Source organism: Pteropus vampyrus, unplaced genomic scaffold (assembly GCF_000151845.1).
Source record: "Pteropus vampyrus isolate Shadow unplaced genomic scaffold, Pvam_2.0 Scaffold173, whole genome shotgun sequence".
Lineage (NCBI taxonomy): Eukaryota > Metazoa > Chordata > Mammalia > Chiroptera > Pteropodidae > Pteropus > Pteropus vampyrus.
Genome location: NW_011888954.1, coordinates 1368443 through 1380456, shown reverse-complemented (window position 1 = coordinate 1380456; position 12014 = coordinate 1368443). Strand labels below are relative to the sequence as shown.

The following is a 12014-nucleotide window of genomic DNA, read 5'->3' as shown; positions in this document are numbered from 1 at the left end:
ATGGCCTGCCTGCCTCTGCTTCATCTTGCCTTCTCTTTTGCACAGGGGTCTGGGCCATGGTGCATTTGGGGAGGTCTACGAAGGTCAGGTGTCTGGAATGCCCAACGACCCAAGCCCCTTGCAAGTGGCTGTAAAGGTAAGAGGGGCTCCCTCAAGGGCCTGACCTCGGCCAGCAGTCTCTGCAGGCCATGCTTGCTGCTGACAGTCTCTTACTCCTGCTGCTAAAGCCTTCTCTCCTCTGTGCCCAGACACTGCCTGAAGTGTGTTCCGAACAGGACGAACTGGATTTCCTCATGGAAGCCCTGATCATCAGGTAATGTCACAGAGGGACACCCCCACCTCCCCACATGGAGATGTTTCTAGAAGACATGTCTCTGGGGGAGACATCCTCCAGCATGCCTCTCCCTCTCCAGCATGGGACTCCCCTAAATACTAAGCACGTCTTACCAGAGTAGAAAGCCCCAGATGGTTGCCTCAGAAAAAATACAATATCCGTGGCCTAATAATCCGATTGATCTCACTCTGCCTTCAGCTAGCATCCCTGTGTCATCCATTCATTCTTTTTCCCTTAAGAAACAGAGCATGCTAGTTTTTGACAGGAGAAGATAGAATCTCCCTCCAGGTAATTCTTCTGGCAATCCCAGCTCTCAGATCTCATGTAAAGAAAATGTGTCCCTAACCTGCTGGAAGGCCACCCCACCCTGGTCCGCACAGCTGGCCTGCACCCTTTACCTTGTGGCTCTGAGGTCCCCAGCTGGGAATCTCAGTGTCTGGGACTCTGACGGCAGATAGCTCTGAGAGGGATACAGGAGTTTGACCTTGATATCTGGCCTAGTTTGTGGCCTCCTGTTGCACTGGGGAGCCTCAAACATCCTGATAGGTTGGAGCGGCCTGTGGTCTCCTGTTGATGGAACTGGCAGAGAGAATGAAGGCAGAACAGCGAGTGCGATGTGCCTGTGGGGTCTGAAGCCACAGGAAGACAAACGGCTGGCCCTGTACCTTGCTTTAAAAATAACTTATTTTCTGATTATACATGATTATTGAATAAAACTTGGAAACTAAATTATATGGAGACCTGTTTCACTCAGTCATACTACTTGGCGATAACCGCCATTTCGTTTCAGCGTCTAGTCACCCAGCCTTTTAATTCTGCATGTGTGTGTACCTGTGTGGCATTCCCTGGCCCCATTGTCCTGTGTGTCTTACTAAGACCACGGTAACAAGAGAACCCAAATCCCAGGGCCTCCAGGAAGAATCCCCAATGGGATCCACATGCCCCTGTTCCTTGGTCTCGTTCATACAAGGTCATCGAGCAGGTCTCACACGGTCCCTTGTGGAAGCGGTTTCTCCACCTTCTGCAGGAGGCCTGCCTCAGAGGACTCGGACGTGAATCCTAGCAAGCAGTCCATGCACGAGTCTCCGAGAAAGAGCTCCCCTGGGTCCCCGCCCCACTTCCTCACCCAAGCGCCTGTGCGGCATCCTCCCACCTCCACCCTAATACGCTCGTGCAGACTGAACTGCCAGACCTGCCCCCCGATTCTTCCACCCGCTCAGTGCCGAGACAATTCTCAGCTTAGGCTCAGCACGGAACCCCTGCTACCCTCACTTACGGAACGCATTTACATAACGTGGCTGCTGAAAACATAGCTTTGTATCCTGCTTTCTGCACTTAAGATTTTGCCAGATTCGGCTCAGTTAAATTTGGTTACTCCCCTCTGCTCTGCAGCAAATTCAACCACCAGAACATCGTGCGCTGTATTGGAGTGAGTTTGCAGGCCCTGCCCCGATTTATCCTGCTGGAGCTCATGGCGGGAGGAGACCTCAAGTCCTTCCTCCGGGAGACCCGCCCTCGCCCGGTGAGTGAGAATCAGTCTTTCCCCAGTGCTTTGCCAGGGAACAGAGCAGGGGGTGGAAGGAGCAAGAGCGGGCAGCTGGGGCAGCAACTACTCAGTGTGATTAAGGGAGTTAGGCCCTGGGTTTGCACCTAGGGGGTGGCTGGGGGAGAACGAACAAACGGTGGACCACGGCCCTGGGAGCTCGTGCAAGGCTTGTGCAATGGACGCTCCTGCCTGAATCCATTTTTATGGCCTGACGATTATGGAAACCAAACTAGGGACAAGCACGGTGAGGGATGTTCACGCCAGCCAGGTCACTGTCTCAACCAGCTGACCTGGGGCAGGTCAGTCTACATCTGCTCGTTCTGAAAACCGCTGTCATCTCTCAAACAGTGACACCCTGACCTTGCACTTTTACTATCTAAATAAAGTGTTGAAATATTTAGGAGGGTGCAGCATGTTTGTTATGATTAAGAGGCTAGAGCTGAGGAGAGGGAAGAGACCTAGCTAGTCCCAGGAATGCCACATCCCAGCCCTGCTTGGCCATTAGACAGCCATGTGGCTTAGGGCAGACCACCCAATCTAATTACCTGTGTGTCTGCAGTGCAAAGTCTGAAGGTTGGACTGGAACATCTCAGAGGTGGTTCTAAATTATAGAGTCCAGCTAGCTGCCCACTCTGGTCACTGATGGGGTCTTCAGGAGGCCCTGGGCACCAGGAACTGGAGCAGAGCAGAGCCTCAGTTAGGACCTGGCTTCCTGGAGTGGCTGCTGGACCATAAGGACCACAGGGAAGACTTGCACCCTTCCCAACCCCAGGAAACCAGAGGAAGACTGCCAGTCACCTCACTACAGAAAACCCGGAACTGAACACTCTGCTCTCAGGGGTTCAAAGTGGCAGCAGAAACTCTGAAAGGGCCCATCTGCTCCAGTCCCACCTCCAGTCAGACTCAGTTTAGAATATCTTAGCCTTAGGAGCCTCCATACTATTCCCGTCCTTGGGTGACCCATCTTGGCATATCTCGTCTAACTCCTTGAAAAGATGAGTGCGTGTGCACCTGAACACACCTGGTAGGAGGATGTAGGGGTAAAAGACTAATCCATTTCGTAATAATCCTCATCAGCATGATTATTGTCCTCCTCATAGCTTTCCCATCTCTCAAAACCACTCTATGAACTAAATAACACAGATGTCACCCTCCTTCACAGAAAATTGTGGCTCAGAGAGGTGTGATTCGCCAAGGCCACACAGAAAGTAAAAGATTTGGGACCAAACTCAGGACTTGTGACTCCTGATTCACTGCTTTTTCCAACCTTTTGTGCCATTTATCCCAGTGATCCTCTTTGGGAAGCCATGGAGTGCCAAGGTGAGGGTGGGTCATTAAGGGCCCAACACTGCCAGCCATACAGGCATCTCTGCCAGTGTCTGGGCACCAGCCTCAATGGCTTTCCCACCACCACCCATCAATATAGAGCCTTCAGCCCTTGTGCCCTGAGATTCTTAGCAGTGCTTCAGGAAGAGGTCAAATGGGGGACACAGGGGAAGAGGTAAAGCTGGTTTTCCCTCTGGACATTCCTGAGGCTCAAGGAAAAGAAAGTATTGTGCATGCAAAGGAGAGACCTCCCAGTAAACCCATCACTTGGCACATCCAAGGCTCTCGGTGGCAGAAGTTGGGGTAAGGGTGTGGAGTGAGGCTTCTCTCCCCTTCACTGAAAGATGACTTAAATATTGTCCCAAAAAACAAAGCACCAGCAAGGAAAGGCAGATCACTGGTACCTCCCCCAGGCTTCCACCCCCAGTGCCACTCTAAGGAGGCTCAGAGCAGGAGCCAGCTACCAAGTTCTGACCTCGATAACAGCAGGTACTGCCCGGATGACGCCCACAAGCAGAGCATGGCCGACTCCCTTGGAAGAGCCCCTTCTAAGGGTCAGGATTCCGCCAACCAAATCCACCGTTTAATGTTCGACCCCACTCTTGCTCCATGTGGCCCTCCTTGCCAACCATGCCCCCAAGCCTCGCAGCACCCCAGTCATCCTTCTCCTCACCTCCCATAATACACCCACCCTCCCAGGTGAGCTGGTCCTTCCTGAGATACCTGCCCATGAGAGGTGATTATAAAATGTCCAATTGCAGCCCTCCATTGCGACCCCAGGCAAAAGTGTTTGTGGAGCAGCTTCCCTGGAGGGTTTAGATTAGCCAGATGTCCTGTGGCTTCTGAGAGCCACACAATCCAGCTTAGTAAGGTGGGGATCAGGTTGACTTTGAGAAAGGAATGTGATTTAGAGTCAACAGAGGGGCTAATACCAGTAAATCCTGCACTTCATGAAGAGGGGAGGGACTGGCTAATGACCATCAGGGCTGGAGAAATGCACACACCGATGACAGGGTGGGTAGAGCTGTGCCTCCAGGCTGTGGAACTCACTGGATTCAAAGGCCTGAATTCCACCCTGTTCATTTGTTTGTGCACCCCCGAGACTCTCAGGGCCTGCCTGATGACCTACTGTGCGCAGCCCTCGTGTGGGCCCTCAGAATCAGACGAGGTCTCTGTCCTTACTTCCTACCCTCCCTGGGACTCAGCGGTTCTCTAGAATCTCAGGATCTAAGGACCTCAAGGATGGTCTAAGAGGCTCTGGCTTCAGAGAGCATGTGTACGGACATGCAGTGACCAAACAGATATACAGGTGAGGTAGACAGACATGGAGGCTCGGGCTAACCATGTCTGTCATGGAAATGAAATTCATGGGTACCGATGAAAATATCACCTGGTCCCAGGATCCCACCTCTTTGAGAAGGAAAGTCCCTTTAAATGTCAAAAAAAATTTTTTGCAGACCCTATCTTTACTCAACAAATATTTGTTGAAGGTTTAATATATGCCAGATGTAGGCTAATAGCTGTCTTTTAGTATCTGTCGATTCAATAATGATAAATGCCGTTAAAAAGTCAGTAATCTCTTTATTCATGGCAATTACTACCCACAACAGTGTCTGTATCTATTTGGAACATGGTAATGCCTGTAGGTGACGGCTCTAGAAGACATGCTCAGTACACAGGTGGCTCTTTTTATCCCAGAAGTCACGATGTACAGGTGAGAACCTCTGAGTTGAACTAATGCTCAGGTGTAGGTCTTTGGCACTGATGTTGCAATACCAATGCTGGCTCCAAATGCGTGAAGGGGCCTTTGGTGCCACCGAAAAGTCAGCCACGTCAGGAGCCAGAATATATGAGGACCCCAGCAGCATTAACTTCTCATCACTTGTCAAAATGGATTTTTGCTGCTTTTTGTATTTTGTATTCCCTGTCTGCATTTGCTTCTTCCTTTCATCTTTCCCTCTCGCTCTTATATGCATTGATTTTAAAATATATCACTATTCTATTTTTCGCTTGGTGAAACAGTTCCTACCCCATGTCCTGTGATTCTTCATCTCCAAATTGCTCAGGAGAAGCTCCCTAAGGAAGGAATAGATATCAATTTTATTGTCTTTTATAATCCTTTGGGAATAGCCCCTGGGAAGCTGTGACCAAAGAAATCATTCCACTTCACTGGACTTGGATCTCACCTGTAAAACTAGGATATTAGTCTAAACAGTGTCCCCAAAAGGAACACCTGAGGTACTCCAGACTCACACACATGCTCTAAAGAATTCTGTGGTCAAACAGATTTTAGAGCCATGGCAGTTTCCCCGCATCAATTCTCAATATGCATTAGTGCATAGCGAAGACTGGTAATTCCTACGAGAAAGAACCTATTTAACCCAGGAATTTAACTCAGGATTTCCCACGCCTGTTGGATAGCATTCCATCCCCCAAGCTCACTTTGGGAAACACTGGACAAGATCCCCTCTGAGGACTGGACAGAATGCGTCCATAAGCACGACGGGCCTGGGAATGTCTGGCTGCCAAAGGAAGTGCCACACTCAGTGGCCGACTGGGGACAAAAACCCCGATTCCATCTCCTCCTTTGCCCAGGGTAGATACGAGTGGCCCTGGGCACACTGGCCACACCTGCACTGCTAATTTAAATATCAGTTTTGCCTTAAGTCCACACCTCCCCTGATCCCTGCCCCCCCGACACACACACACACACACACACACGCACACGCACACGCACACGCACGCACGCGCCCTGGGTGCTGACTGTCTGCTTCGGCAGAGTGCTTAGCGGAGCAGTTAATTTGCTCTGAGCTGCCAGACAGGGTGGCCCGCGGGTTAATGCCTGGGAAGATGTGATCCCTGCAGCGTGCCAGGCTCACAGAGTATTTGCGACATCAAAGGTCCTCGCATCCTGAGTGATGGGGACACAGAGAGACTCAGGGGAAGCCAGGAGCAGGTCCTCCTTTGCTCAGAAGAGAACAGAAAGCATTTTCCTGAGGAGAGAAAAGATATTTCTAATACTATAGCAAGATGGATGAATATTTGCCTTGGAAATATATTTACTTTGCTTTTTCCCAGGAAATGAGAACTATCTCTCTCATGGTGCCCAGTACTTCTGACACTAACAAGGCCCCTGGAGAAACCAAACACACGGGCCATTTCCCGAGACCCCCCCACAGCCCTCCACACCACGCGCCCATCCATAACTGCAGATCCCTTTAGGAAGCATTCACTCTGCGACTCTTTCTGTCGGTCCTCATAACAATCCGACGAGGCCGTGGTGTCATGCCACGTTCACAGATGACGACACTGGCTTGGAGAGTGGCAGAGCAATTAACCCCAGGTCACACAGCCAGTGAGGGACAAGCAGGGATGAAGCCCAGGTCAGCTAGACTGACCACTGAAACACGCTGCTCCCTGCATTTGTGGGCAGTTCTGTACATTCACTTGGTTCTGTGTTCACAGACTCCTTCCCCTTCTCTGACACGCTGCCCTGAGGAGCTCAATTTTAATTGCTAGAATCCTGCTTCCCCCAACAGAGATCCTTAAAGCCCAGCTCAGGGCAGTTTTGCTCCACCCTATAGCTGAGTGACCTGGAATGAGGCAATTAGCCTCTCTGAGTCCTCAACCTTTCCATCTTTAATATAGAGCTAAACTTCTCTTCCCTACTAACCACACAGGATATAGCATCAAAGAGATTGTGTACTTGGATTTGCTCTATGGCATCTAAGGCACTGCCTGATGTTCCGTGGGCAGAGAATAGTCCCCTCCCTAAATGGTCTTCTCCAGAATTGAAGCATGTCCTAGAGAAGCACGACTTCTCTCTGCCTCCCCTAGACCCATGTAATTGCTCCAAGGAGTCCTGGGGAGGCCCTGATCTGTGGCAGAGAAAACCCCCAGCCATCACCTAGGTAAATCCTAGTTTTGCTGTAATCAACCAACCAACTCCCCAGTAGTCATCAAACCACTATAGAGTGCCAAGCACTGTACTGGATTCTATGGAAATAGATGCTGAAGTCCCTGCCTCGGGGACCTCAAAGTTTACTTGGGGACATGGTAAAACAGACATAGAACAACAAAGCAAACATGACACTGCATGACAACATGCTGCTGCAGACTTTGGGGATTCTGGAATTTAAAGAGACCCCACCCAGAAGGGTAGCCGTCAAAAAGGACTTCCAGGAGCTCAGCAGGCTGTCTGGGCAGAGACAGACTGCACCCCCAGAGGTGAGGTGACGTCATTCAGAAAAGCTTGAAATCGCTCATCAGTTACCCAGAATTTTCCAAAAGCTTTTTTTTTAATCAATCTACATCAGATCTGGATCTTCTTAAAGAAAATTAATATTTAAAAAATATTTCAAAACATTTAGAGGATTTTTGAAACAATATTATCCCCTGGATTATCTCACAATTCATGTTTATGAAGACTGAGGTGGAAGAATGTGGGGGCTAAGTGAACACGGGAAGGACCTCTGGCCATCGTGGGTTCCTGCAGTTCAGGGTTCCCAGCCCCAGCTGCACACACACTCACCCGGGGCGCTGGAGGGGTTGATTCATCATAGATTCATCAGTCTAGGCTGAAGCTCAGGCCCCTGTATTTGCTTAAAGCTGCCAAGTGACTTCCAAGGTGTGCCAGGGCCGGGAACCCAGGGGGACAGCGTGTGCGGGTGTGGCCTCCTTGCGAGCACTTGAAGCTAGCGTTTGAGATACCCCCCAACCCCCAAAAGCCTCTCATCAGTGGATCACTGTCTCCCCACAGAATCAGCCCTCCTCCCTGGCCATGCTGGACCTTCTGCACGTGGCTCGGGACATTGCCTGTGGCTGCCAGTACTTAGAGGAAAACCATTTCATCCACCGGTGAGTCAGAGCCCCCTGCACCTCCCTCTGCCTTCTGTACGCTTCCCCTACGTGTCCCAGGGCCCAGGGCTCCCCGTTCAGACTAGAGTGATGGGACTCTCTCCGAAGTTGTTTGGATGATCCAGCTTCGTTTGTCTTTAAGATGACTACATACTCTGTGAGGGCTTCCTTTGCCCCATATGTAAAATGGGTGTCAAAATATCCAACCAGAGCTGGATGAGCTGGGCTTGACCTCTGGCGGGGACTCCTGCCTGTACCTTGCTCGCAGTGAAACGTTCAAGTCCTACCTCACTTTAACGTTCCCACATCTAGAAAACTGAGCTCCTTAAGGGAAGTTAAAGGAGTTCATATTTTCACATATTTGACTGAGTGGCTTGAAGGCAAGGACTCTGTTTTATTCATCTTCATATCCCTGGCATACATAGTGAGGCACAAGAAATGTTTGCTGGATAAATAAATTTTTTCTAAAATACTCTGAAATGACCATAATAATTATTTTATTTCTTTCCACGCTTCATATCTTCTGCTTATATGATCTTTGTGTTTAAATGGTGTCTGGACTGGGACATCATGTATAACATGATGTAATGTTATAGACATCATAGATCACACAGGTTTCTTCCCATGCAGATGTCGATGACTTTCTCAGCTGACAGCTTGACTCTGAAATCTGAAAAGTCAGACAGATCATTAGGCTCTTTGCAAAGCTCTTCCTAATGATTTCCTTCTAATTTAGTAAATAACCTGGTGAACTAACAATTTTTTTTTAACTCGAGTCTTCAAAGGGCATAAGATATGTTCCTAATAATCACAGTATGTAAGTACAAAGTAGAAAATGAGAGATGCTGCATGAGTTTAGAAAGAAAAGAGCATATAAGTAGATAGAAAACTATGCTATCTCCCTAATAAAAATGGAGAAATTAAAGATCAAGAAGTGCACTCACCCAGGTGCCTAAAGTCATTTTCAAATAAGGCGATAAACTTCTCACATGGGCTTCTCCTTTAACTGCCACTTCGTCCTTTGGTTTTAAGTTCTTCCCCTTGAATTCTAAACCTTCCCAACTTGTGGATGATTTTTCTTGATAGAAATAAGAAAGACAAAAAAGGAACAGAGACCAGTCCCTTACGCCCTCGTCCGAAGCTGCGCCCTCTGCTTCCAAGCACAGGACATTGTTGTTCTTGCCCTCTCTGTTGTGCCCAGAACTTTCCATACGTCTCAGCTCTGGGCTGTGTTGTTGCTCAGACACGACAAGACTGGGCTCTTCTTGGAATTCATCCTTGCTTACAACCACCTTTTCACCTTTGTTACGTCCTTTTAAAGTCTGGATTCATCTGAGAGCAACCTGTGTGGTCACCATGGTGACTTCAGATGTCTCCCTTTGCTTCTCCCCGAGATCATTTCTGCTTTTTCGTCTCTGCCCCACGTTAGTCATCGAGCATACAGATTCTCTACTGAGGAATCATATCCATCTTTCCTCTGATATTTTGAAATCTGCTTCCCTAGAGTATGATAGACATGGGACCATATCCAGTGCTCTGTTACTAGAAATAATAAGATAACAGGATCACATTCTCTCGATTCCTATCACTTCCATATCCGTAAATAGTTACTCAAGGTCAGAATTAGATCCCAGAGTAATAGTTTGTTGCTCCTTTTATCTTTTTTGAGAAAGATCAAATTAAGAATCTATCGGATGATCTGTTTTATGATCGAAAGGTGACTTCCAGCAGAAACTGACCATCTCAACTCAAGCTTTTCTTCTGGGGTAACAGGTATTAGAAAGGCGTCTTTTGTGTCTCGGAACTGTCCAGGAGGTCCGTGGCACACTCCACAACACTATCACATCTAATTCTCTCTCCTCTACTGTTTCTCTGCCTCTCGGCTCGCAGGCGCCCGTGTGTATATACCTCCTGAATTCAGAGCAGCATGCCCTCACCAATCCTCACACTCCCATTTTTCTACTAGATCTGTTTCCTTTGGTCATGGTTTACTACCGTTTCAAGAATTATGTGTCATTCTACCAATTCTTGGTGTGTACTATGATAATACATTTACTTTCTTGCCATTAAATTTAAGATCACTTGTTTAAGCAACCGTTCCATGCACATCGGTGCAAAGACTTTTCTGGAGCCATAAATATTGTTTGTGGTCTGCTTCGCTGTATTTCTCTTGAGAAGTAATGGCTATATATCCCGCTATTTTTCTTCTTTTTGATGTCATACATGTTTTGCTTCTATAGTTTTATCAGGGCATTTTACACACCACTGCTCCTCGAAATTCAACTTGAACCTCTGGATTAGGCCAGTGGCATTAACAACATCCATCTCCCTCCCTGGTCCGTTGTTCTGGTGTCCTCAGCCATGATCCCCAGTCCAGAGCCTATTTTTTTTTTAATACGACCCAGTTGTTTATTTTCCATGTCCTTCTTGACCAAAGATCTAGACCTTTATGAAACCAGTCGAAAATATGAAAACACCACCTCTGTCCCTCAAGAATTACTACTCTTTTCTTCTGTCCTGAAGTTTAATATTATTAGAGACCGTTCCAGACTTCTGGCTGCACCCTTCATTCTTGCCAAGAATTTAGGTAAGCCAGTCACTGGGTAGAAGTTAATGAGTCTTGGAAAGCTTCTGATCCTGCCTTAAAGGCATGCTATAGGCAAATAGATCATCCGGAGTATAACAACAACAAAGACAAGATGACTTTATAACTTGAAAGAAGTGATTCTTCAGCTTTGTGGTTATGATGCAGACAGCTTAACAAAGGCTCTACATAAAATCGTGGATGTAAGAACTGTAATGGCTTATTAAAAAAGAAAACTATAAATATTTGGGAAAACCGTAACCTACTTGAATTTGATATCATGGAAGTCATGCTGTTCCAGAAGACTCCTTCAAACAACTGGCAGAAACCAACCAGCAATCCATACAAAACAATAGCCTAAGGACAAATGGCATTTCTTATGTCCCTATATTATGTATTTAGCTTCATTTTTCTAATAAAATGAGGCTAATAATAGCACCCTGCATCTTACAGGGTTGTTCTAAAGGTTAGATATGAAGCACTTAGAACAACATTAGTACAGAGTTAAAGGCCATTACATGTTGGTTCCTATGATAGTTATTACCATATTATTACACTATTAAACATTTTCAATCATCTCCCTAATCATTTCCCATTTCCCTGTTAGTTTTGAGGCCTAGAATTGGCATAGTTGTTTCTTTCATACTGAATTATAATGTAGTAAAGGAAATACAGAGCACAGGAGGGAACTGTTTGAACTTCATACTGGAGGTGAAAATTTTAGTGATGGATATTAGGAAATTTATTTTCCCAGAGGTAAAATAAGGAAATGCATTTTCTCATGTTTACCCCAGGGACATTGCCGCCAGGAACTGCCTCTTGACCTGTCCAGGCCCTGGAAGAGTAGCCAAGATTGGGGACTTTGGAATGGCCCGAGACATCTACAGGTGAGTAAAGACCGCAGTCATCCATCAAAGACTATCCCCTCTAGAGAATGGGATGTGGCTGCTTGTGCCCTAAATCATCTCTGGCACCTTGTCAACTGGCCACCTAAAATTTCATTAAGTTCCTTTTCAGGATATGGAAACCTTAATTAGTGCCTATACCTGACAGTCTAATTCTAGGATCACACTGCCTGCTATAATTGACACCAAGTTCTTAATTAGGTTGTCTCTCTGGGTGCAATGCTCTAATCCTAGCATATTCTGAGACATAGAATAACTTGGATATGTGATATGGAAAAAGCTTCTGAGTAGACTTTAATTTACTTAAATTAAATACTCAGGAATAATAAATGGCCTTAGCTTCCATCATGCCAGGCAAGAGCACCCCAGAACTGATAAGATATTGGGCCCAGCTCGTTGGCCGTCTTTGCCCACACCAGTAGACAACAGCGGTATAGTTCAAAGCCCATAGGCACTTAGCTC

At 47.2% G+C, this 12014-nt stretch overlaps 1 protein-coding gene across 1 annotated transcript in view; it reads left to right on the top strand.

Annotated features, from left to right (window-relative positions):
• Positions 1-12014, top strand: part of ALK (ALK receptor tyrosine kinase) — a 653478-nt gene that overhangs the window by 631467 nt on the left and 9997 nt on the right. Inside the window, exons 24-26 of the mRNA XM_011370765.2 lie at positions 1727-1856; positions 7966-8063; positions 11442-11534. Of these exons, the coding sequence (XP_011369067.1) occupies positions 1727-1856; positions 7966-8063; positions 11442-11534 (321 nt within the window). The remainder of the gene's footprint in view (positions 1-1726; positions 1857-7965; positions 8064-11441; positions 11535-12014) is intronic.